General features: G+C 45.1%; 4 protein-coding genes across 5 annotated transcripts; 2 read left to right on the top strand and 2 right to left on the bottom strand.

Annotated features, from left to right (window-relative positions):
• The first annotated feature begins 6,762 nt into the window (after nt 1–6,762).
• On the top strand, nt 6,763–11,564 carry LOC127316535 (FACT complex subunit SPT16). Its single transcript, XM_051346955.2, has 3 exons — nt 6,763–6,926; nt 7,820–7,884; nt 8,002–11,564. The coding sequence occupies exon 3, from the start codon at nt 8,034–8,036 to the stop codon at nt 11,289–11,291; it is 3,258 nt and encodes a 1,085-aa protein (XP_051202915.1). The 5' UTR covers nt 6,763–6,926; nt 7,820–7,884; nt 8,002–8,033; the 3' UTR covers nt 11,292–11,564.
• Nucleotides 11,565–12,248: 684 nt separating this feature from the next.
• LOC127316536 (F-box protein KIB4) lies at nt 12,249–16,526 on the top strand. 2 transcript variants are annotated; one of them, XM_071823739.1, is made up of 4 exons: nt 12,249–12,598; nt 12,922–12,985; nt 13,700–15,149; nt 15,970–16,526. In XM_071823739.1, the coding sequence occupies exons 3-4, from the start codon at nt 13,957–13,959 to the stop codon at nt 15,995–15,997; spliced, it is 1,221 nt and encodes a 406-aa protein (XP_071679840.1). In that variant the 5' UTR covers nt 12,249–12,598; nt 12,922–12,985; nt 13,700–13,956; the 3' UTR covers nt 15,998–16,526. The 2 variants fall into 2 exon arrangements, with proteins under 2 accessions (XP_071679840.1, XP_051202916.1); XM_051346956.2 differs by lacking the exon at nt 12,922–12,985.
• Nucleotides 16,527–18,055: 1,529 nt separating this feature from the next.
• LOC139833649 (uncharacterized) lies at nt 18,056–18,594 on the bottom strand. Its single transcript, XM_071823982.1, has 2 exons — nt 18,496–18,594; nt 18,056–18,439 (listed from the first exon to the last, which is right to left on the bottom strand). Exons 1-2 carry the CDS (start codon nt 18,592–18,594, stop codon nt 18,056–18,058), a joined length of 483 nt encoding a protein of 160 aa, XP_071680083.1.
• Nucleotides 18,595–23,690: 5,096 nt separating this feature from the next.
• On the bottom strand, nt 23,691–25,852 carry LOC139833648 (uncharacterized). Its single transcript, XM_071823981.1, has 2 exons — nt 25,557–25,852; nt 23,691–24,103 (listed from the first exon to the last, which is right to left on the bottom strand). The coding sequence occupies exons 1-2, from the start codon at nt 25,591–25,593 to the stop codon at nt 23,691–23,693; spliced, it is 450 nt and encodes a 149-aa protein (XP_071680082.1). The 5' UTR covers nt 25,594–25,852.
• Nucleotides 25,853–26,070: the final 218 nt, after the last annotated feature.

The following is a 26,070-nucleotide window of genomic DNA, read 5'->3' as shown; positions in this document are numbered from 1 at the left end:
AACGATATACGGACCTCCAGGGGTCCGGGGGATTATATAGCAAAAATTTTCACGACAAAAGGAAAGTACCAGATCGAACCAGAATCGGAAAGGGGCGACGAGGCGGCCAGACCATAGGTCGGCGCGGGCCCTGGCCAGGCCGCGCCGGCCTATGGTGGCACGCCCTCGTGCGTCCTTTCCACTCCGTTTCGAACTCGTAATTTTTCATATTTTCCAAAAACAGCAAAAATATTGTTCGGAAAGTAAATTGCGTACTTTTCATTACCGATCTTATTACCTATTCAAAGTCGAGTTCTCGGATCGTCAATTTGCCTTTTGATGAAAGCCTCCGGTGTTTCCACTTGAATAATATCAACATCAACATTATAGGAATCACCCGAGATATAATGCTTGAGTCTTTGTCCATTCACCACTTGCGTAGCATTGCCTTGGAGAGAGCTAATTTTAATTGCTCCTGAACGATACACCTCCTCGACAACATATGGTCCTTCCCATTTCGAGAGTAATTTCCCCGCAAAGAATCTGAGACGAGACCGATACAATAGGACTTTATCCCCAATATTAAATTCTCTTTTGATAATCCTCCTATCATGCCATTTTTTAACTTTCTCTTTAAAGAGTTTAGCATTTTCATAAGCTTCACTTCTCCATTCATCTAGAGAACTCAATTGCAACAACCTCTTATCACCGGCAAGTTTAGGATCTTTATTTAACTCTCTAACTGCCCAATAAGCTTTGTGCTCTAGTTCTAAAGGTAAATGACAAGCTTTCCCATAAACCATTTTATACGGTGACATTCCCATGGGATTTTTATAAGCAGTTCTATAACCCATAGTGCATCCTTCAATTTACTAGCCCAATTCTTTCTAGTTTTATTAACGGTCTTTCCCAAAATAGATTTAATCTCTCTATTTGATAATTCTACTTGACCACTAGTTTGAGGATGATAAGCGGAAGCAATTCTATGATTAATACCATACCTAGCAAGAGTTTTTCTAAAACCTCCATGAATAAAATGAGAACCTCCATCAGTCATAATATATCTAGGCACTCCAAATCTAGGAAAAATAATGTCTAAAAGCATTCTTAAAGAGGTCTCACCATCAGCACTTTTTGTAGGTATGGCTTCCACCCATTTAGTAACATAATCAACAGCAACAAGTATATGAGTGTTACCTTCTGAAGACGGAAAAGGTCCCATGAAGTCAAATCCCCAACAATCAAATGGTTCAATAACAAGAGTATAATTCATAGGCATTTCATTACGTCTGGAGATATTACCAACCCTTTGGCATTCATCACAAGATAAAATAAACTTTCTCGCATCCTTGAAGAGAGTTGGCCAATAAAAACCTGATTGTAGAACCTTTTGCGCGGTTCTTTCTCCGGCGTGATGTCCTCCATAAGTACTACCATGACATTTACTCAATATCTCTTGTTGTTCATATTCGGGAACACACCTTCGCAGAATACCATCCACTCCTTCTTTATATAAGTGTGGGTCATCCCAGAAATAATGCCTCAAGTCATAAAAGAATTTCCTCCTTTCTTTGAAATGAAAAGGTTGGAGGCAAGTACTTGGAAACAATAAAGTTAGCATAATCAGCATACCAAGGACTGTCTCGCGAGCTCACCTTTATTACAGCCAATTGTTCATTTGGAAAACTATCATTAACAGGAACATGATCATAAGCAATATTTTCCAATCTAGACAAATTATCAGCAACAGGATTATCAGCACCTTTCCTATCTACAATATGTAAATCAAATTCTTGCAAAAGAAGTACCCATCTAATAAGCCTCGGCTTAGCATCTTTCTTTGTCATAAGGTATCCAATTGCAGCATGATCAGTATGAATCGTAACTTTTGAATCAACAATATAAGATCTAAATTTATCACAAGCAAAGACTACAGCTAATAATTCTTTTTCAGTCGTAGCATAATTTCTTTGAGCAGCATCAAGAGTTTTACTAGCATAATGAATAACATTCAGTTTTTTATCTACTCGCTGTCCAAGAACAGCGCCTACAGCAAAATCACTAGCATCACACATAATTTCAAAGGGTAAGTTTTTTTATCTTCATTATCAATACGGTCAGAAGGGGAGCCTAGTTTGTGGCAATGTTTGGACGAAATGTCCTCACCTGAGGTGCCTCTGGACCTCAAGAGCCTCAAGCTGTACGGTAATCTTGTCAAATTGCCACAATGGATCCAAGGGCTCCAGAATCTTGTGAAATTGAATTTACGGAGCACCAGGCTATCAGAGCATGATTATTCAATGGAAGTACTTGGGAACATGCCAAATCTGGCCATCCTGCGTCTATTGGAGAAGTCATTTCAGTGTGAAGAGCTCCATTTCAAGATTGAGGGTTTCAGAAACCTCACAGTCCTAGTGTTTGGAAACTTTGGGGACATCAAACGTGTGAAGTTTGACCAAGGGGCAATGCCGAAACTTGAGCAGATACAGGTGAAGAATGACTGGAGAGTACGTAAAAGTGGTTGTTCTGAGAGTGAAGCTGTCTTTGTTGGGCTAGAGTTTCTCCCAAGCATCAAGCAAGCCTGGTTCAATGTTACAATTATCCTCGATTTTAGTCCTTGGGATGAACAATTTAAGCATATATCAGATGAAGTATTCCTCAAGGCCAACAATTTCGAGGAGCACTTTCGGGCCTGGCTTGCTGACAATCGAAGGAACCCTGTTCTGAAGGTGGGTGAGCCCCAGAGCCAGGACTAATATTGTTTCTAGGCCGCTTGATTATTGTTACCAATCCAAAAGAGTATGTCGTGGCCCTGCCCAAGTAACAACCATGCTACTGGAGAATATATCGTTTACTCATGTGCTGTAGTAACATGTTAAATACTGGATGTGTAAAACATTGCCATGTATTTTTTTCCAAATTTTGTATGTAAAAATAACTGTTTTCTTCATCCTGCTTCTCAGGATGAAATTGTATGAATTCAGTTCTATAGTTTCCAGAAAGACTAAATGTTGCGACAGATTTGTGTACTAATAGGTCACGATTATATACGTGCATACAAGTAAAAAATGCTTCTACTTCTATGTAAAATATCATGGTGAGATTGGACCTTTTGCCCATATATTCTCTGTGTTTTCTTTTTCTTCTGCCGTGGCTAAGCTGTCAGTGAACAGTAACAGAACTAATGGGTTTGTTTTTCTTATATAAATTGATACAAGCGCGAGGTGTTTGTTGTTGTCAGAGTTAAAGGGCGTCTCCAAGGCATTTATGTTTATTGTTCTGAACTGATAGGGATCATGAACTTTAGGATTTGAGGGAATAAGAGAGATCTTCTAGCTAAGCCCTCAGAGCGCTCCTCCAATGTAAACATGGAGAGGTTGTTGTCCAAAATTCTCAACAGTTAAAACAGACATCAAGTTACCCACAAGATGATCCTTCATCAACAGCCCAAACACATCTACTAATAATCTGGCAAAACAAAAGAAAAATGTGTAAAGCACACATACCAGCTTTATATTGTAGTAAAGACACCACCACGTCCACCACCTTCTGAAGCTTAACTACCTTGACAGCATCTTTCTGCAGATTAAGAAAGAAGTTTCCAGCCAATCACCCGCTGCATGGCGAAGTTTATGCAGCATCTTAGAGGCAGATAGATGAGTCTTGGCCATTTCATGTATAACACCCTGAACATCCACATGTGTAACACGGGTTAGAGATGTTAACCTGACAAAGATCCACATTTCTGGGTTCAAAATCCGGCCAGATCAATAATTAGTTTGCGATTAAGTATAACTTTGCACGTGCCTAATATTCAGTTGCCCCTAACATTTTCTTGAGCAACCGATGCGGCTCAAGTGTGCGCCCCTTATGCGGAAACGGAACTGAACACAACCAATGTGGATATTCAAGCTTGAGATTAACCTTTCCCTTCCAATTGCCCCTACCCCATGTGTTCTTTCATGAAAGGTCTCACCACGCACAATCAAAGTTCTAGGTGTGGGTATATACAACAAAAGAAGCAAAGATGGCGCCGTTTCCTTGCCATGTTTGGTGTGGCCTTGTGCGTGGAAGGCCGAAGTTCAGCACTAATATCCGAGCGCACATCTGAACTGAAGTTTGACCCTCCCTTAGAGGCATAATCGGGATATATCATCACAGCTATACTACAAGTGCAGAGAAAAAATCCCCAATTTCGCACACCGTGGGATCCACCGTCACAGCTAAACGGTTTAATTCCAGTTCCCGCAAAGAAAAATGTTCCATCATAGTTCAGATAACTAAAAATGTGAAAATTTGTGAACACCGCGTACCACAGATTGGCCATTGCAGAGGGAAGCGAGCTCATAAGTCCGCGACCCTCTCCCCTCCACTGGCCCTACAGCGGCGCAGAGAGAATCTCCTCCTCTTGCAACGACCTATTCATCCGCCTCCCATCTCCTTCGTCGCCGCCGCCACCGGGAGGAGTCAGAGCGAGAGAAATAACAGTGGCCAGTACGATGACAAAGGTGTGACGTCGGGGCACGGTTGCTGATAGACACGTGGTGTCCGTTTTGGGTCGGCCCTTGCCCCAGCAACCCGCCCATATTTTTGTTTTTGTTTTTGTTGATTTTAATTATAGGAAAACATACATTACATTGATTAAAAAAGGGAAAAATATAAAATAGGTGGGGCCAGGCCTATCCTAGTGCTGGTCGATGTCGGAATGCGCCAGGTCGATGAGCAGTGTCGTCACCCACGACCAGCCTGGTGCTGACGCAGGCAGAAGGTGGACTCGGAGTGGCGGAGGAGGCATTGCCGCTAGTGGTTGCTGCTCGTGGGGCGCCTAGGAAGCAAGTGGGTACGCCGTTGGTGGCGGTGGGTGGTAGACCGGAGCCGGCACGGGCCACGGTGGCGGCGTAACGCGCGAGGTCTTCATGGCCACTCTCACGGCCTCCTCCTCTGAGAGGCAGGGCATGACCGCCGAGGCATAACGCGGCGGCGCTTGTGGATGTGGCGGCGAAGGCTACTCCTGCGAGGCCTTCATGGCTAGCCTCATTGCCTCGTCCTCATCCGCGCTTTCCGGCATGAGGGGGAGCTCGTCCACCTTGCCCTCCTCCTTGGCCTTCTTCCCGATGAATGGAAGGTAGCCGAGGAAGTCCTCGGTGTCGTCTCGCTCCTCCTCTTCATCTTCCTCTTCCTCCTCCTTCACTGGCGCGAGCATGGCGGGGTACTTGTACTCGTCGTCGCCGAGGAACCCCGCTCGGCGCCTAGGATCCTATTCGAGGTGGCCGAACAAGTCCCACATCGGCGATTGGGGTAGACCCATCTTTTAACCGTGCAGACGCAAACAGTCAATTTGCTTCCGTTGCATTGGGTCGTTGGAGATGCCCTAGCGGGCCTATGATGCATCCGTAAATTCCAAACTGAAAAAGTGAGTACAATCAAATATACATTGCCGAAGAAACGCGCCGTAAGAACAGTCTTATTTGACACTTCACTGGTGAGCATACTTACGCACGCGCGAAGGGAAGCTGTCATGGGCTGGCCCATCAATCAACGCCATTGTGTCATAGTCTTCCTTCATTCCTTCTTCTCCAACTAAGCCATCTCCCGCCTTCACCGCTGGCTGGCGGAGCTGCTCACTGTTTGTGATGTAACATCACCGGTTTTCCAAATCTCCCTTCAAATTTTCAAAATCCCCCACATATATTAAGCAACGTGTTGCATTGGCCATGCCAACCGATGCCGTCACCCGTGGTGCTTCGCCGCCCGCCCACCTCCATCGCAGGCCATCGCAGGTCTGCTGCCGCCCCCGAGTACCTCTAAACCCAGCCGCATCTCTGGCTCCGGAGACCCCCTACACCCCCAAAACCCTAAGTTCTACCGTCGGCGGGCACCCGCATTGCACCCAAAACCCTAAGCTCCCGCACCTGTGCCCTAACCCTAAGTTCATGTCCTCACCATCGTCGGCGATGCCGCGGCCAACCACATCGTCCCCGTCTCCGGTAAGGTCTTGGCCTCTCCTCCGCCAAGGATGCCATGGCCAACCGTGTCCCCCCTTGTCCGGCGAGTTGAGCCACATGGTCCTCGTCTCCATCTTCTTCGTGAAGGCCACCGCGTGAGAAGTGGGCTTGGCCCGTAAGCAGCCATAGGAAGGGAGAGGGTTACACGTCGCAACGCTAGCGTTCACATGAAGCGTCAAATAGGATTTTCCGCTCCACAATAGGCGGCATGCAGAGGATAGGGATTTGGTGCACATGGGCACCGGTGCTCCCTCCACTTTCAGATTTTTAAACTTTTTAAAATCTCACACTTTTATTTCTCTAAAAATTACGGCATTATATATGTAGATAGATATGTACATGATGAGTCTACGCGAAAAAGTCCTGATAAAAAATACTTTAAAGTTTGAGAAATACAAAATAAACAAATTTCTGACAAAAAGATGTACTATTTTAATACTATTGTACTACCATTTACTGTCACAAATTTGTCTTTTTTTTATATATTTCCCAAAATATAATGTACTTTTTAACGAGATTTTTTTGCATACACCCATACTATACATATCTATCCATATATTTAACACCATAATTTTTAGAGGCACAGAAATGTGAGGTTTTAAATTTTTCAAAAATCTGAAATTGAAGGGAGCTGCCCATGTGTCAAAGATACTTTTTGGCATATAGGATTTCACGAAAAGAAAAGGCCCGCCACGCTTGAGCGAAAACGGGCCTGGAGCCCGCCCGCGCGCGCGCGCTTGCTAGGTCATTCGCCTCCAATTTCCCGCCGTCATCCTCCTCCATCTTCCTCTCCTCTCCTTTTCTTTTCGCATCGCCGCCCCCCGCACCACTCCTCCGCGAGGCGTGATCAACCCTGCCCCCTGCCGCGGCTGCGTAACCTCGCGGGCGCTCCAGATCCGGCCGTCTGAACCCGTCTGCCGGGACTCCTCGCCGCTTGCGGAGGTACTGCCCCTATCCCCCTCCCCCTCCCCCCGCCATCTCTCCACTCCCCGCCTCTCCCCGTCCCCGTGGTACCTCGACGTCCGCCGCCGCCTCCGCCCCATACTCACATGTTCTCCGCTTCGGCCGGATCTGAGATGCTATTAGGCCCTAGATTGCCGTGGCGAAATTTCTGCCGCTTATTTGGGGGAAATTCGAGCTAGGGTTTGAGCCTGTCGTTTTCCACGCCGCCGCGCATTATTATAACCCAGAAGAGAGAGAAACAGGCTCCTGTCAACACGATTCGTTATGATAACATTGACTATATCTGATGCCATTTTTTGCTCTAAACTTTGAGGAGTAGTTTAGCTCGCATCATTATTAAGGTTGGTAAAGGAGTAGTATAACTTTGTAAGAAAGGTCTTCATCTGAACTAGCACAGGTGTATTTCATATCGTCACTTTGAATCCTTTTTACAAGTCGCAGTAAATTGATTATTTTGCAATACAGTGGCTTCTTTTACTGGAGTACGGCATAATTATCTACTATGTGAATCTACTTAGTATCATGGACGATTAGCTTTGACCACAGTTTGGACTTATTCAAAAGATCCCATTGTATTTGCTTTTAACTGATAATAAGATGACTGTTTTATTTTTCCTGGTTTCATAACCCACATAGCCGGTGATGCTGTTCTGAAGATGAGACTTAAATTCTTGTTTGATACCCTACATCTGTGTCACTGATTTTTAGCATTGCAAGAGTTCACTATGGGGGTTATGTGTATTGTTTTGTATCAAAACAAATCATGCGTCTATGCTAGCCAACGTGCATGTTTGGTGCGATACAAAACCAGGATTTCTTATTTCACAGTATCAATTCGGAATACTGAATTAGTTTGCACACTCTGTTCTCAGGTTAAAAGGTTGTGATAGCAATTAAGCATCGATATTCTGGATCATCACTCATCTTCTTCTGTGAGGTATTTGTCTTGGATCTGAAATAATTTCTGCACATCCACTGCATTACCTTTTTGATTGTGTAAACTTGTTTTTGTCAAACGATTGGACTAGCTAACTATGGATCGATTTTCCTGCAGTTTGCTTGGTGAATTTGATCTTCTTGGTGAAGATGACAGATAATGGTAAAGCAAAGTCAGGCTCAGGAGGAGACTACACAATCAATCTAGACAACTTCAGCAAGCGTCTCAAGGTGTTCTATGACCATTGGAACGGAAACAAATCTGAGCTTTGGGGTTCTTCTGATGCAATCGCAATTGCTACTCCGCCTCCTTCTGATGATCTTCGCTATCTGAAATCCTCGGCTCTGAACGTTTGGTTACTTGGATACGAATTTCCAGAAACCATAATTGTCTTCATTCAGAAGCAGATACATTTCCTATGCAGCAAGAAGAAAGCAGATCTCATTGGAACCCTCAAGAAGGCTGCACATGAGGCTGTTGGTGCTGATATTGTCTTGCACGTTAAGGGCAAGAATGGGGATGGCATTGACCTGATGGATAGCATACTGCGTGCTGTTTCTGCTCAATCGAAATCTGACACTCCAGTTGTTGGTCACATTCCAAAAGAGGCACCTGAGGGTAAGCTCCTTGAAGCATGGGCAGAAAAGTTATCTGGGGAATCTGTACAACTTACTGATGTTACAAATGGGTTTTCTGAGCTGTTTGCCGTGAAGGATGCCACGGAGATCATATGCGTGAAAAAAGCTGCTTACCTAACTTCATCTGTGATGAAAAACTTTGTGGTCCCGACCATGGAGAAGGTTATTGATGAGGAGAAAAAAGTCTCTCACTCCTCATTGATGGATGACACGGAAAAGATTATTCTCGACCCTTTGAAGGCCAAGGTGAAGTTGAAGGCTGAAAATATTGACATATGCTATCCTCCTGTCTTCCAAAGTGGAGGGAAGTTTGATCTTAGGCCAGGGGCCTCCAGCAATGATGATTATCTCTACTATGATCCTACGAGTGTTATCATCTGTGCAATTGGGTCCAGGTACAGTAACTATTGTTCCAATGTTGCCAGAACATTTCTGATAGATGCTACCCCGACACAAAGTAAGGCGTATGAGACACTTCTGAAAGCACAGGAAGCTGCTTTAGCAGCATGTAAACCGGGCAATCAGATGTGCACGGTTTATCAGGCTGCAGTTGCAGTATTTGAAAATAATGCCCCTGAATTTCTGTCCAATCTAACAAAGTCAGCTGGAACTGGAATGGGCCTTGAGTTTCGAGAATCTGGTTTAAACTTGAACCCCAAGAATGACCGCCTGATAAAAGAGGGCATGATTTTCAATATCTGCCTTGGCTTGAATAATGTCCAGGCAGAAACAAACAATGAGAAGACAAAGCAGTTCTCTTTGTTATTAGCTGATACAGCTTTAGTTACTGACAAGACTGTAGAGATCTTAACCAATTGCTCCAAGGCTGTTAAGGATGTTGCATATTCATTTAATGAAGATGAGGAAGAGGTTCCGAAGCCTAAACGGCCGAAGGTTGAGATGAGTGGCCTGGAAGCAGTACATTCCAAGGCAACACTTCGATCAGACAACCAGGAGATGTCCAAGGAAGAGCAACGGAGACAGCACCAGGCTGAACTTGCTCGTCAAAAGAATGAAGAGACTGCTAGAAGGCTTGCTGGGGGTGGTTCTGGTTCTGGCGATGGGCGTGGTCCTGCTAGGGCTTCAAATGAACTTGTTGCATACAAGAATGTGAATGATGTACCTTCTCCAAGAGAGTTGGTGATACACGTAGATCAGAGGAATGAAGCTGTCCTCTTACCTATTTATGGAAGTATGGTCCCTTTCCATGTTTCTACAGTTAAGAGTGTGACCAGCCACCAGGACAACCGCACCTGCACTATCCGCATTTTCTTCAATGTACCTGGCATGCCATTCTCAAATGATAACAATCTGAAGTCTCAGGGAGCTATCTTCTTGAAAGAGATTACATTCCGCTCGAAAGATCCACGGCATAGCAGTGAAGTTGTCCAGCAGATCAAAACATTGAGGAGGCAAGTTGCTTCAAGGGAGTCGGAGAGAGCTGAAAGGGCCACCCTTGTTACTCAGGAGAAACTCCAGCTGGCAACCAACAAAGCGAAGCAAATGAGGCTCAATGATCTGTGGATACGGCCTCCATTTGGTGGTCGTGGGAGAAAGTTGTCGGGAACTTTTGAGGCCCATGTTAATGGTTTCAGATATTCTACTTCAAGAGCTGATGAGCGCGTGGACATCATGTACGCGAATATAAAACATGCTTTCTTCCAGCCAGCAGAGAAAGAAATGATTACCCTTCTTCATTTCCATTTGCACAATCATATCATGGTTGGAAACAAGAAGACGAAGGATGTCCAATTCTACGTTGAAGTGATGGATGTTGTTCAAACTGTTGGTGGCAGTAGGAGATCGGCCCTTGATCCTGATGAGATTGAAGAAGAGCAGCGTGAGAGGGATCGGAAGAACAGAATTAACATGGAGTTCCAGAACTATGTGAACAAGGTTAATGACCACTGGTCACAACCACAGTTCAAGGGGCTTGATCTGGAGTTTGATATCCCTCTTAGAGAGCTTGGCTTCCATGGGGTTCCGCATAAAGCTTCAGCTTTCATCATTCCAACTTCAACTTGTTTGGTTGAGCTAATCGAGACCCCCTTCCTGGTGGTGACTCTGGGTGAGATAGAGATTGTTAATCTAGAGAGGGTAGGCTTTGGAACAAAGAACTTTGACATGGCTATCGTGTTTAAGGACTTCAAGAAGGACGTTCTTCGCATCGATTCCATTCCGTCAAGCTCACTGGATGCAATTAAGGAGTGGCTTGACACCACTGACCTCAAGTATTATGAGAGCAGGCTGAACCTGAATTGGCGTCCTATTCTGAAAACTATCATTGATGATCCTCGGCAGTTTGTTGAGGATGGTGGATGGGAATTCCTGAATATGGAGGCAAGCGATTCTGAGGCAGAGGAGGAATCAGAAGAATCAGATCAGGGGTATGAGCCTTCTGATGCTGAGCCCGAGTCTGAATCAGAAGATGATGATTCCAGCAGTGCGTCCTTGGTGCAATCAGATGAGGACGAGGATGAGGATTCTGATGAAGAATCTGAGGAAGATAAGGGTAAAACCTGGGATGAGCTGGAACGGGAGGCAACAAACGCAGACCGGGAGCATGGTGCAGAATCAGACAGCGAGGAAGAAAGGAGGCGCCGCAAGGTCAAGACCTTCAGTAAGTCTGGTCCACCACCACAACGTGGTAGTGGCAGCAGCAGCAAGCATCATCCTCCGCCAGGGCGTGGCAGCAGTGGCAATTCTCGCCCACCACCAGATCGTGGTAGCTCTAAGGGAGGGCTCTCAAAGAAGCCGAAGTTCAGGTGATTGGTACCATGGTTGCCAGTCTTTGGTTGCGTTTGTCTAAAAATCTGAAGCTATTCTTTTCGGAGGCATGAGATGGTTGGTTGTAGGAGAAGCCTCGTTTGCTCATTTAGACCATCGTAGTACTTTTTTCTGCAGTAGCTGCCTATCAGGAATTGGTTGTTCTGCTAGTTACATAGTGTTTGTGATGAATCTTCAGACTTTTGTCGTTGACTAAATTCAAGTTGATTCATCTGTCATATCTTTGTTGATGTAATGTTTTGTCGCATTTGTTAACCTCTAGCTTGTACTTCCTCCTTCCCATAAAAGTTGTCTTAGATTTGTCAAAATTTGAATGTATCTAGCCACTATCTAGTATATAGATACATCCAAATTTAGAAAAATCTCAGACAAATTTCATAGGATGGAGGGAGTAAAAATTTTATGTGGCATTTTTTAATCCGTTTGATAATCAGCACTATTCAAGATAACTACTGAATTTATAATCTTGAACGACTTATGGTTCCTCTAAATTGCTTGGAGCGTAGAGAGAAGATGCATTGGTGAACTCCTGGATAAATCTTTCCAGAAGTTTTCTCTTCTTCTTTTGCTCCAAAAAGCTCTATGTACAATCGGTAGCGATTATGGTGGAGAAGTTGCATCCCATGAAATTGGCGATTTGGGTTCGTAATATTTTGCCTTTCCTCAGTAATTTCACTCCTAAGAAATGTACCTCAGTGATTTCTATTTCCAGTGTTGAATTCATGCATACATTTTGGATTGGATTGGATTGGATTGTTCAGACTTCAGAGCTCGCGGTGGCATGCTTAGATAGGGGAATGCTGAAATGTGGCTAGAGTGCTGTATGTACAATCGGTAGTGATTATGGTCGCCGTGGCTCGTCAAAGGCAAGATTGGGACCGGGGTGGGTTTTTGTTTGGATGTCATTTGGCATTTGGGTGGGTTCAGCTGAAAGCTGGATGGGAGCGGTGCGGATTGGTGCGGTCCGGGTTCCAAACCATATAGGCTGAACCCGCAGGAGCGGAGGGCTCAAACCCGCACGCTGTTGGCACCGAATCTTTCCCATGGCCGCCGCCCCTGTAGCCTAGGTTCCCCGTTCCTGCGCGGCTGCACCACCGCCCAGCGCCGCCACCCTGCTCTAGGGCTCTCGCCCTGCAACGCGCCTTCTTTCTTTTGGCGGCTCGGCCTCCCGCGTCCACTGCCGCCGCCGCCCTGCCCCTCGGCCCTCCGGCGCCGTCGTCATCTTGGCCGCCGCCGTCTTCTTGGTACCCACCGGCACTGCTTCTCCACCAGCGGCTCCTAACTTCCTGGTGAGCAGCGACTACTCTCCACCATTCTGTCTGCATTTACTTTCTTGTGCTGAACATGGCCATAATTGAAATCTTCACAATACACAGTTTTTTACGGTAAGTGACGAGTCCACAGGAAGTGTTATTCATATATGTTCCAGAAATCGATATGATCTTTATATTCATGTATGGCGAGATAATTTCATTGCTCTTAGAGAGCAATTCTTGAAGTTTATAAGAGCAATTCTTGAAGTTTATATGCTTTTATATTTAGGAACATTAAGGCAGCTGGATCTATACAACATGAGTTTCCACCCTAGCTAACTGTTGTCGATAACAAACAGGAGCTCCTGGGTAGTCGTGCGTTGGTCACTGCAAGGTGTGCTTAGCAAGGTTCAGACTTGCAAGGTAGATCGTCGCCAAATATGCCTTAGCATTCATTAGATAAACTGGAGTTCCTTTAGATCATCAGTCATATCCTTCTCTGAAAACTTGGGACAACATGATCCGTTTTCTGAACAAATAAGAGTTTTTTGGTAATTGTCGTAATATGTAAGTAGAATGTATATATCAACGATGGACTATGCTAATTCAAATATACTCAAGTTCATCAAACTAGGCATCGCTGCATGAGTTTACAGGCGCCTACATGAGACTGTGTTCTCACTTCTGAAAATGTCATGGCCTTTCATGGTCCATTTTTTGATCGACTTGCTGCTTAGTAACAGTAGCCAGTCAGTACTCCTGCCATTGCCACTGCAACGAATTGCCGTATACTTTTGTCACAATTACTGGATTATTAGATTCCTTATCCTCCGTCTTATGTATCTGACCAAGATTAAATATGTTGTCTGCAATGGACAAGGTTTTTCTGGTCCCGAGCATTTGGATTTGCAAATTTTCGATCTGCAATCTGTCATTTTACTAATGAATTGCTCTCATCTAGTAGTATGACAAGCAGTGCCATGATTTTTTTTAATATTCATACTAAGTTCAAGCTGCGGCGATGGTACACCATGGCAGGGCAATATAGATGAGTAGTGCGCTGGTGTTGTCTGTCACTCGATGCGGGTTTGCCATTCTTGTCGCTAATCAAGACCTGATTCAAATCTGTAATTTCAGGGGTAACAGGGTGGAGACGGGTTCTGATCAAGCAAATAAGTATTGTCCGGAATCGAGCGCATCAACCTGGATTGGGTCTCCTATTTGTTCCCAGAACCGACTTGCATCGGGCAGAGCTAATTCTTTGTCGAATTGAATTGGCGTGGAAGGATCTATAAGTACTACGCGGCCGAACTGGAGTTGCTGCCCTTCTGTCTCTAGTTTTGGATCCATTGATTGGCAGGCCCATCCGCCATCCGTGTTAGCAGTTCTCCACTATGGAAGAAGCTCCATCTCCAGATTGGTCAGGGCTGCCGGCGGATATACTGCACAGCATACTCGAGTTGCTTGAGTGCCCGGACAACCTCCGAGTTGCCGCTGTCTGCACGGCGTGGCACAGGACGTCCTCCGAGGCAGTCTGCCGCATCAGCCAGACCCCCTGTTTACTCTATTGCACCGAGGCTGCCGGCCCAAGCGCTGTTGGCATGTACAGCCTCTTGGAGCAAAGGGCGTACACAATTTCCCTGCCAGACCCACCAATAGCCGGGCGGTATTTGATTGGCTCGTCCCATGGCTGGCTTATCACTGCTGACGAGAAGTCTGATTTAATGCTGCTAAACCCCATCACCGGTGAGCAGATGAGACTCCCACCGGTAACTACTATGCATCATATCAAGCCTGTCATGAACGGCGATGGGGTCCTTGAAGGATATGAGATGTCTTACTATCATGGAAAATTATTTCCAAGGATTGAAGAACCAGCCTGTACTTACCAATTGGATGAATATCGTGAAACAGTATATTTCAAAGCTGTCTTGTCGTCTGATCCATCTTCTGGTGACTGCACTGTTATGCTAATCCATCAGCCATACTGGCAGCTCTCGTTTGCCAAAGTTGGAGGAGAAACTTGGAATTGGATCGGAATAGGGACCGATTATACTGATGGCATTCATCATGACGGATGGTTCTATGCTGTTAATATTGCGGGAACAATTGACAGCTTCTACTTTAATGGTACATCTATCATTCATAAGAGGATTGCATATCAAATGCTAACGCGACCTACCAAGGTAGTCTACATCGTTCAAGCCCCATGGGGTGACAAGCTCCTAATTAGTAGAAAATCAAGAACTACTAATCATAACACGGAGGGTACGTTTGAAATTATGGTGTATAAGTTTGATCCTGGCGGTAAGGAACTTATCAAGATGACAGGAATAGGTGACCATGTGTTGTTTATTGGGCATAATGCTTCACTCTGCCTTCCAGTGAGTGATCATCCCCAGTTAATGCCCAGTTGTGTTTATTATACTGATCACGCTGTTGAATCGTTATTTGAAGCCGAATCCAATAAGCGTGACATGGGAGTTTATCATTTGGAAAGTAATATTATGACGAATATAGTGTCTCCTGAGCCTTGGATGACGTGGTTACCTCCGTTGTGGTTGACTCCCAATACTTCGAAAACAAGGTATGCTTTCAAGTATCTTCCATCTTTTTTGATAGTATGCGTTCAAGTATCTTACTAATAATATGATAATATCTCAGTTGGTGGATAAGGCTTAGAATCTGTAGTGGTATAGAAAACCCATAGTTAAAAAAATAATCAGCATATGGCGGCTTATAATTTTCTTGTACTTTTAATATCTTTGATTATACTACGAGTAGTTTTCTTTAAAATCATTCACCATTACATGTTTTTTACAGTTTTATGCCACCTCAGCGGTATTCACAGTACAAAAGATCATGTGAACATTCTAGCAAATTATAGATGTAAATATATGGATGACATATTTATTATCAGGTTCCAACTATGTTCGTCAAACTTGCTTTGCATCTGTACTAGTTCTTCATAAATGTTTCTGACGCGTGTTGGCATTTCCGTAGAAACTTGCTCTTTTGTTGTATTTTCAGTATGATGGTCCTCTCTACCTATAACCGCCTCTTGGTTAGGCTGTGTTGATAGACGACAGATGTTATTATGTCCATCAGAGCTGATTTTCAATCAATATGCGTTTTACTTTACACGATGCATGATAGTATCAAATGCATTCTGGAACTAGGCAACGACCATAGCCTGGCAGTCTGTCATGGACCTTCACCAAACTAGTGTCACGTTTCACTATTGTTGTTATTTTATTTGCGGGGACGTTTCATTAGTTTGTAACTGTTTTGTGAACCTAATAGCATTACAGTATCATGCATGATATACTTACCTATTGATGGTAAAATTTCACTCATAGTTTCCCAGCAAAATGCATGCTAACAAAGTTATGACTTATGTTGTACAGCAATCGCAGAACCCTGTGCTTGGAATAATGGAGGCAGGAAGGATTAATTTCACTCTGGTCATCAATAACCATCTGAAGGCATGTTGGGTTCAGCCTTTGGATGAGAGTACTGCACTAGCTAACAAATGCTATGAGAAGGCACACTGCCATCACGAACTATGTTGTCGTTTTGTGCTACATTTTGTCGCCTTGGGGTAAGTTGTAAAACTATGACTGCTAGGCAGCGTGTGCTGTGACCGTTGGCTGTGGGGATTTATTAATTTAAAGCTGGACACTCGTTGCCTTCATTCTAAAAAAGTACTCCCTCCTTTCCAAATTACTCTGAGTTTTAGGTTTAGTTAAAGTCATACTTTATAAAATTTAGCCCAAATATCTAAAATATAAAATCAATATTATTGGAATCATCGTAAGATATGATTTCATATTATATGAATTTGCTATTTTAGATGTTGATGTTTTTTCTATATAATTTGTTAAACTTTACCAAGTTTGATTTTGACTAAACCTAAACCAAAACTGCAGTGTAAATTGGGACTGAGGGAGTATGTGTGTTTAGAGGCCCGGATGTCTTATTTATGTTGCATTCATAATTAAGAAATCCTGATTAACAATTGTTTGCATATCGAATGTTCGAGCTGATTTTGTATTCTGTTGTGCTACATAAAAAATCTTTAATTCGTGAGTTTGAGCAATGGATACATCATTGGATTCTTACAGAAACAAGAAAATGATTTGCTAGTCGGGGAGCAAGGCTGTTCTTTGGAACTGTGCCAAATTTTTTTTAGCTCATCATGATAACTAGCAATGATGCGACTAATTCTACTCTTCAGCCGATAACATGGTGAGGAACCACCGCCCCACCTCTGTACAAGTGGTTATATTGGTGGCAGATGCAAACTCTTGCCCCGCTCGATTTGTTTTACCGGAAAATGGTCATCGTTTCGTTTGCCATCTGACTGGCTGAGGTTCCTCAAAGGATATCACGTACAGACATCACCCACTTGAGCAAGGGGTGAAAATATCATGTTGGGTGTTCCACAGATGAAGGAGATGTGCTCTCTTGCTCTCAGGGCAAGTCCGACTCGCACTTTGGTAAGGAAAAAGAGGCCTCGCACGTCCGTATATGTTGGGCCACAAACGCGAAATTGATCTTTCGGCCATACTTGACCGTTTGCGTTTGGAGACGCTTCCAGCGGCTTGACACATTTTATCCTAAAAGGCTGGTAAAAGGTTTATTCCAGCAAAATAGTGTAATATTTGAAGCAAATTTAGCCATACAAACTGCGAAAATAAAGGTTTAAAATTATTATATCCAAATACGTGCCATAGTCTACATGCATTGCCATGCATGAAAATAGATAGAGCATAGTTTGTAATTAACAAATAAAATAAAATGAGATTGACTACTCATCATTCTCTTCATGGCTAGGCAATGCCCATTGATGCTCAATCAAATCCTTATGGAAGCGTTTGAAAATGTTGTTTTCAGAGACTTCAATGTTCATATTCAGAAACTCCTCCTAGTTTTCCGCCCTAGGGTTTAGCTGAACCAACTCACCCTGAAAGTCCTATTTGTGTTCATTGCTACCATCAGGACGTTCCGTCTCGACAATCATGTTGTGCATGATCACACAACAGGTCATAACGTCATGCATGGTTTGAAAAGATCATGTTCTAGATGCATGACGAACAATAGCCTATTAAGCTTGGAGCACATCAAAGGCTCACTCCATATCTTTCCTGCAAGCTTCTTGCATCTTCGCAAACCTCTTTCGTTTCTCTATTTGAGGATTATGGATTGTCTTCACCAATATGGTCCAATCAAGATAAATGCTATTATAAAGATAATATGGCGCTTGTCATATGCATCACCATTGATCTCATAACTCACCATAGGATGAGTGCATTCCATAAGCCGGTTGAACACCGGAGAGCAGGTGAGCACATTGATATTATTGTGGGAACCGGCCATGCCAAAGAAAGAGTCTCAAATCCACAAATCATGCAATGCCACTACCTCAAGAATAACAGTGCATTCCTCGGCATGGCCGTTGTACCGATCCTGCCATCTAAATTGATAGTTCTTTCACTGCCAATGCATGCAATAGATGCTACCGATCATGTTCGGGAACTCTCTAGCCTCATTGATCGACAACAGCTGTCTAGTTTCCTCAATAGTTGAGTTTCTCAAGTATAGTTCGCCGAACAGCGCATTCACGGCTCGGCAAAACCGGTACATGGATTCAAGACAGGTGCTCTCACTCATTCGCAGGTACTCGTCGAAGATATCACCAGACATTCCATATGAAAGCATGTGAATAGTTGCGTAACATTTCTGGTAGGAGGTGAAGCCTAGCTTACCAGCGGCATCGGGCCTGCATTGGAAGTAGAGGTCGTAATCTTCGACGCCTCGTAGAATGACCAAGAACAGATATCTTGACATCCGGTAGTGGCGCTGGAACATGTGCTCCTTGAACAACAGGTGAGGTGGAAGTAGTCTTTGTAGAGCCAGACATGCCTGCTGACTCGGCTATGCAACAGGTTGGCCAAGCGGCCCTTCGAGCCCCGGTACACCGACATCTGCTTAGCATGGTGCTCGTGGAGGATGGTGGCCGCAGCTACCATCAGCTACGATGTCTCGTCGAACTCCTCGTCGGAAGAGGTGTCTACAGGGGCGGAGCCAGGATTTGATTATAGGGGGGGCGAGAAGATCACGACCATGGAATGATACGGAGAAAAAAATTCCGACAAGGGATATATATTTTGATATAGCAGCAGTAAAAATTAACAATGTGACAAATCGTTTTCAGGGTGTCTTTTTCTTCTTTTTTGAAGCAATTTTTTCCGAAAAACTAAATTGTACTTCTAATTTTTCACTTGCTTTTGCCTTTCAGTAGTGTAAACATTGGTATATAAATACTATTCAATCTAACCATAAAGATACTACTAGTAGCATGCATAAATTGAATTGTAACATTAATTAATCGACTGCATACCTTAGGTACATACAGAATCACATATTGCATATGGGTTGTGCTGCAGCGCCGAATCAGCTAGCGCCGCGCCGTGTCCTGCTCGGTCTAATCTCCTCCTGGCGTTGCCGTGTGTGGAGGCGGTGAGCCGCCGGCGGGGGCGGGGGCGGCGCGCAGCGCCCTAGCAGGTAACAACGGGATGTACACTTCACATCGATCTACTAATTCCCATGGAGCAAGATTGCATAGCGGCTTTGATCCAGGAAAATAAGGCCACGATAAGAACATGGGCTAGTGGGCTTCGTTCGTTGCACTACATCTGAATAATCTAAACGTGGGATGCTTAATCTGTTATATCCGTTGGATCTTCTAGGCTAGATGCTAACGGTAGAATACTATAACTGTATGTGTGTTGCGAGATCCGAGAGAGATCGAGAGAGAGAGACAGTGTACCTTCTCCCTTTGAGGAGGAGCTCGAGCCGTTGTCCATGGCGACGACGAGAGTGGCGTGAGCGTGCGGTGGCGGAGCTTCCCGTGAGCACTGCGCTAACCCTAGATCGGTAGGGGATGTCGGTGGGGTGACTGGCGGCGCGGTGAACCTCGTACCGTGTGCCCCGGCCCCCACCTCTTTATATAGCGCAGGTCACAGGGGCCCACCAACCATAAGAGGGTTGGACGCCCCCGATCAGGGCGCGAACGAGGTCAAGGACTTGTTACCGATCCGTTGGAATCGGTGACGTGGAGATCATCCTAACATTCTCCCCCTTGATCTCAACTTTTCTTTTAACTTTATACTTTCACTTTATTCGTTTCATATTGGATCAGTTCATAGGGCATGTTTCATCGTCACAGCTCTATTGCCGATAGAATCAGACAGCCACAATGCACTTCTCTGTTTTGAAACAAATTCTTTTACTTTTGGGCCTCTTATGATCCAGGATAGGTAAGACTTTCCCTTAAACCCATGCCGGCTACGTGCTCCTTGAACACGCTGGGTGGTAAGCCTTTTGTTAGCGGATCCGCAAGCATATCTTTTGTCCTTATATGCTCGAGACTTATTGTTTGATCCTGGACCTTGTGTTTCACAACATAATACTTAACCTCAATCGGTTTCGTAGCATTACTCGACTTGTTGTTGTGAGCATAAAATACTGCAGGCTCATTGTCGCAGTACATCTTTAGTGGTTTGTCAATACAATCTACCACTTTCAAGTCGGGTATGAATTTCTTTAACCATAATGCCTGCCCCGTGGCTTCATAACATGCTATAAATTCTGCATACATCGTGGATGATGCAACTATCGTCTGTTTGGAGCTTCTCCACGAAATAGCTCCCCCTGCGAGGGTGAATACATATCCAGATGTGGATTTTCTATCATCTTTATCCCCCGCAAAATCTGCATCTGAATACCCTCTTATTTCTAGTGAATCAGATCTTCTGTATGTTAGCATGTAACTCTTTGTGCCTTTCACATAACGCAATGCCTTCTTTACCATTTTCCAGTGTTCAAAACCTGGATTTTCTTGATATCTACCGAGTACTCCGGTGATAAATGCTAAGTCAGGGCGAGTGCACACTTGTGCATACTGTAGGCTTCCAATAGCCGAAGCATATGGAACCGCTTTCATTTGATCGAGCTCGTATTGATTTTGGGGACTTTGATGGTTCCCAAAACTGTCGCCCTTGACTATAGGGGCAGGTGTGGCACTGCACTTGTGCATATTATACTTACTTAGAATCTTTTCTAAATAAGCCTTTTGCGATAGTCCTAATACTCCATTGTTTCTATCTCGGTGAATTTCTATGCCCAAAACATATGACGCTTCACCAAGATCTTTCATATCAAAATTTGAGGACAAGAACTTCTTTGTCTCTTGTAGTAGACTAACATCACTGCTGGCAAGCAGAATATCATCCACATACAAGATTAGGAAAATATATTTCCCACTTTTAAACTTTGCATAAACGCAATTGTCCTCAATATTTTCTTTAAATCCAAATCTCTTAATTGTTTCATTAAACTTTAGATACCACTGTCTGGAGGCTTGCTTTAATCCATAAATGGATTTCTTTAGGCGGCATCCCATTTCTTCCTTGCCTTCCATGATAAAACCCTTGGGTTGTTTCATGTAGACATTTTCTTCTAAATCCCCGTTTAGAAATGCCGTCTTTACATCCATTTGATGCAACTCTAAATCAAAATGTGCAACTAGTGCCATGATGATCCTGAAGGAATCCTTACATGAGACCGGAGAAAATGTCTCATTGTAATCTATCCCTTCTCTTTGTGTAAATCCTTTTGCCACAAGTCGTGCTTTGTACTTTTCGACATTCCCATTGGAGTCATATTTTATTTTGTAGACCCATTTGCAGCCCACTGTTTTGGCTCCTTTAGGAATATTCTCTAAGTCCCAAACATTGTTGGTACTCATCGATCTCATTTCGTCTTCCATGGCCTCCACCCACTTTGATGAATCTGGGCTTCTCATGGCTTCTTCATATGAAGTGGGATCACCTTCCATATGAACTCTTTCTGTGTTGTAAACTTTGTAATCAGTCGAAATGGCTGATTTTCTAGCTCTTGTAGACCTTCTAGGGGCCACATTCTCTTGAGCATTCTGTTCCTCAACTTGTGGCTCAGCTTCTGGAGGTGGCTGTTGTTGCTCCCTTTCATGCTCAACAAATGGTTCATTCGTCTCTGACGGACAGGTTCCGAATTTTCACTCATCGTTGTCATGGGTGGAGTCACAACAGCGCTTGCACCACAATCGCAGGGATCGTCGGTACAGTGCACATGGTAGCGCAAAAATGGCTCCTGAGTCATCGGATTGGGTGCATGCACCCTCTTCTCCTCAAGATCAATTTTCCGAGCTACCATGCTCCCCCTCATTATTTCGTCCTCTAAGAAGACAGCATGTCTCGTTTCCACAAACTTTGTATATTTGTCTGGACAGTAGAAACGATAACCTTTTGACTTTTCAGGATAGCCAATAAAATGGCAAATCGACTGTTTTGGTATCTAACTTTGCGATATTTGGATTGAATACTTTGGCCTCAGCAGGCTCCCCCACACTTTCAGTGGTTTAGAGAAGGCACTCTCCCCGTCCATAGCTCATACGGTGTTTTGGGCACCGATTTGCTTGGTACTCTATTTAGAATGTGAATAGCGGTTTTTAACGCCTCAATCCACAATCCCAATGGTAGGGTGGAATAGCTCATCATCGCGCACCATATCCATAAGGGTACGGTTGCGCCTTTCACCTACTCCATTCTGCTGAGGTTCGCCCGGCATCGAGTATCGGGCGACTATTCCGCCTCCGTAGGAACCTTGCAAAAGGTCCAGGGACTTGGCCATATGGAGTATGTCGACCGTAGTACTCCCCTCCACGATCAGATCTGACTATCTTTATTCTTTTATCATGCTGATTTTCAACTTCAGCTTTGAATATTTTGAATTTATCCAACGCTTCTGTTCTTTCTTTTATTGGATAAATATAACCATATCGGGAGTAATCATCCGTGAATGTTATGAACGAATCATAGCCATCCACACTTTTCACCGGAAATGGTCCACATATATCGGTGTGAATTATTTCTAGTGTTGCTTTGTGCTTCGATTTGCACCCTTTTTAATTTGCTTTACAAATTTTCCTTTAATGCAATCGATGCAATCGTTCTATGTCTGAGAATTCTAATGGAGGAAGAATATCATTTTTAACGAGTCTTTCTATTCTCCCCCTCGAAATATGGCCTAGGCGACAGTGCCATAATTTCGATGATTCATCAGTTCTTTTTCTTTTCTTTCTTTCTGTTTCCGACGAGGATATTTGTTCATTCACTTTACACACAGACATTACTTTTTCACGCAAAGACAATAAATAAAGCTCATCATGGAGTATAGCAACCCCAACATAAGAATTATTACACCATATGGCACATTTGCCATGTCCAAAATAACATTGATAACTGTCTTTATCTAAGCGCGATACACTTATTAAATTTCTATGTATGGAAGGAACAAATAAGACATCTCTAAGCTGCAATAGTCAAGCCATCACTAGCTCCAAGAGGACGTCGCCAACAGCTTCAACTTCTGCTTGAATTCCATTCGCGACTTCAACGCATCCTTCGCCTCTTTTCGTAGTCCTCGTCGAATGGAATCCTCAGAAAGAATTTGCAACATGAACAGTTGCACCTGAATCAATCCACCAAGTAGATTTCGAAAACTGTGTATACAGGGATTCATTTACAAAGGAAACTAAATTGTTACCTTTCTTTGCCATTAGTTCTTTCAGAAAAGCAGGGCAGTCTTTCTTGTAGTGCCCAGTCTTCTGACAGTGGAGACACTGATCTTTGTTCACTGGCAATGGCCTGGGCTGGAACTTCTGCTGATGCTGCATTGGGGCTTTACCATATTGCTTTGAAGGAGAACCATTGTTGCTTGGTGTGAAGGGCATTTTCTTATTGTCCTTCACATAATTAATGGTACCTCCATTCTGTGCCTTGAGTCTATCCTCCTCTTGCACACACATGGCAATGGTCTTTTCAATGTCCCATTTCTCAGGGCTCATGTTGTAATTGATGACAAAGTTTTCAAACTGTTGTGGCAATGAAGCCATCACCAAGTGAACCGTAAGTGCAGGCTTCAGCTCAGTGTCAGCATCCATGGGCTTCAGCTTTGCAGCCATGTTGCTCATCCCGAGGATGTGCTCCCGATGCCATGTGCACCTCCAAAGATACTTTTTCTGTCACCACCGCTTCAACAATGGGTTGCATATGTCTTTGAAGAACCAGTGAACTGGCTCTTTATCTTTTCTAGGTACTCCCCAATGAAGTACACTCGTAATTGAGCCCACTATAGCGTTCTCAATTGTATTCTTTATGAAAGCCATGCACTTTTTGTTGGCAGTCTGCCACTGTCTGTTCTCTAGGGTGTAGGACATCTCCACAGGAGCATGGTCCCTTTTCTTTTTAGCCCATGCATCATCAGTATCCCCGTCAGCTCTGACGGGGTCAGCAGGCTTGATGGGCTGCGGTGTGTCAACCACCCAGTCCACCTCAGCACAGACGAAGGCGAAATCCACCTTCTTCCTCCATTCTGTGTAGTTATCCCCTCTAAGGGTGGGAACATCCTTGATGCAGCTCATCAAGTAGAACCCTCCTGAAAACCACAAAGAAGTGAGAACAGTACAATTGCAAATTATAATCCAACGTTGGTCCGAATTAAAACATGCAACTGTTAATGCAAATAAAACTATATCACCGTTGGGCAGAAATAGAGATAAATGCACATATCATTGCTATTTGCAAATGTGAAACTCGTGACTTTAAACTTTAAACTTTGCACTTTTCAGAGGCATTTCCTTTACCTTTTAATTTCTGAACAAATATTTCGTTGGTCCTATTTATTCAGAAAAAAAAACTAGACAAAATTTTGGCCAAAAATGACCCAAAACTGCCTAAAAAATGCCTCTGTAATTAATAAAACTGAAAAACAAGAAAGCTGATCGTTCTGCCGCGCCCACGCGGCCCGCACGCTGCGAGCGACGCGCAGCCTACGCTGCGCCCACGCGGCCAGCAGCCGCGGCCCGCACGCGGTGCGGCCTCGCTAACGCGGCTCGCCGCTGCGCCTTCCTCGCGGCCTGCCCGCGCTCGGCCGCCGGAGCCCCACGCGCCCGCCCATCGCGCCGACGCGCCCACGCTGCCTCCACGCGGCCCAGCCGCGGAGACCACGCGCCGCACTTCGCTGGCCGTCGGATGAGATCCGGCGGTCGGCCTTTTCTTTCGCTTGATATAAAAGGGACGGCCAACGGCCAGGAACCCTAACCTAGCCATTTCCCCGTAGCCCTGTCTCTCTTCTCTGTCCGGCGGCGGCGACGGAGAGGCTCGTCCTCCCGCTCGCACGCGCGGCTCCGGCGGCTTGCCGGCGATGGTGGTACGCAGTCGCGCCCCGCAGCAGCTTCCCGCGCGCTCGTCCAAGACGAGGCCGTGTGGCTGCTGTCGGCTGGCCGACGGCGCCGCCCGCCCTGTTCCTTTCCACCACCCACGTCTCCTACCACCAGATGACTCGACGGCCAACGGCGGAGAAGTACACGCGGCGGCGCCCCCCTGTACCTCTTGGCGGCGGCGCGTGCACCCGAGGGTGGGCGCGTTGCCGTCAAGCGGCGCAGAGGCGGCGCTAGTTTCTTTGCCGGCAGCAGCCGGTGTCTTTCGGCAGTGGCGGCGCGCAGCCCCACTGCCACTTTTGGTAAGCTTTTCTTTGCCCCATCTCGCACAGCCGCCGCAGCAGCACGTGGAGGTGAGGTGGTTCTTCTTCCAGGTGCCTCGGCTTGCCGATGCGCACCTGGATCGAGAGGAACGGCGCGGCCCTGCGGCGGCGCATACTTTGCCGGCGAGCCCGAGGGCGTCGGCCGGTTACTTTTTCTTTTTCTTTGATTACAGGGGTTGATCTAGGGTTTGCTGTTTCAATCTACCCGAAAAACATCTAGAACTAGGAAGCTCTGATACCAATGTTATATCCGTTGGATCTTCTAGGCTAGATGCTAACGGTAGAATACTATAACTGTATGTGTGTTGCGAGATCCGAGAGAGATCGAGAGAGAGAGACAGTGTACCTTCTCCCTTCGAGGAGGAGCTCGAGCCGTTGTCCATGGCGACGACGAGAGTGGCGTGAGCGTGCGGTGGCGGAGCTTCCCGTGAGCACTGCGCTAACCCTAGATCGGTAGGGGATGTCGGTGGGGTGACTGGCGGCGCGGTGAACCTCGTACCGTGTGCCCCGGCCCCCACCTCTTTATATAGCGCAGGTCACAGGGGCCCACCAACCATAAGAGGGTTGGACGCCCCCGATCAGGGCGCGAACGAGGTCAAGGACTTGTTACCGATCCGTTGGAATCGGTGACGTGGAGATCATCCTAACATAATCATGTGCTTTTCTCAGGGATTAACGTATGTATACGTACATTCACACAGAACAAACGCATCTATACATACGTATAGCACCTGTAGCTGCTGTAAGATGTTGAGGGGGGCGATCGATTGGGGGGGGGGGGGGGGGTCTAGCCTCTGCTCGCCCCCCCTTGGCTCCGCCCCTGGGTGTCTATGCATACGCTGCAGAGCATCCTAAGAAAC

This window comes from Lolium perenne, chromosome 7 (genome assembly GCF_019359855.2).
Source record: "Lolium perenne isolate Kyuss_39 chromosome 7, Kyuss_2.0, whole genome shotgun sequence".
Classification (NCBI taxonomy): domain Eukaryota; kingdom Viridiplantae; phylum Streptophyta; class Magnoliopsida; order Poales; family Poaceae; genus Lolium; species Lolium perenne.
Note: the sequence above shows the minus strand (reverse complement) of the source record. Positions and strands in the feature narration are given on the sequence as shown.

What these genes read in the sequence shown, in the direction of transcription:
- LOC127316535 (XM_051346955.2), top strand. Translation starts at nt 8,034, where the DNA reads ATGACAGATAATGGTAAAGCAAAGTCAGGCTCAGGAGGAGACTACACA.
- LOC127316536 (XM_051346956.2), top strand. Translation starts at nt 13,957, where the DNA reads ATGGAAGAAGCTCCATCTCCAGATTGGTCAGGGCTGCCGGCGGATATA. An exon ending in CCCAATACTTCGAAAACAAG is followed by an intron (nt 15,150 to 15,969) that starts GTATGCTTTCAA and finishes TATGTTGTACAG; the next exon opens with CAATCGCAGAACCCTGTGCT.
- LOC139833649 (XM_071823982.1), bottom strand. Translation starts at nt 18,594, where the DNA reads ATGGTAGCTGCGGCCACCATCCTCCACGAGCACCATGCTAAGCAGATG. An exon ending in CCAACCTGTTGCATAGCCGA is followed by an intron (nt 18,440 to 18,495) that starts GTCAGCAGGCAT and finishes CTGTTGTTCAAG; the next exon opens with GAGCACATGTTCCAGCGCCA.
- LOC139833648 (XM_071823981.1), bottom strand. Translation starts at nt 25,593, where the DNA reads ATGGACAACGGCTCGAGCTCCTCCTCGAAGGGAGAAG. An exon ending in CTCCTCCTCGAAGGGAGAAG is followed by an intron (nt 24,104 to 25,556) that starts GTACACTGTCTC and finishes TGTGGTTTTCAG; the next exon opens with GAGGGTTCTACTTGATGAGC.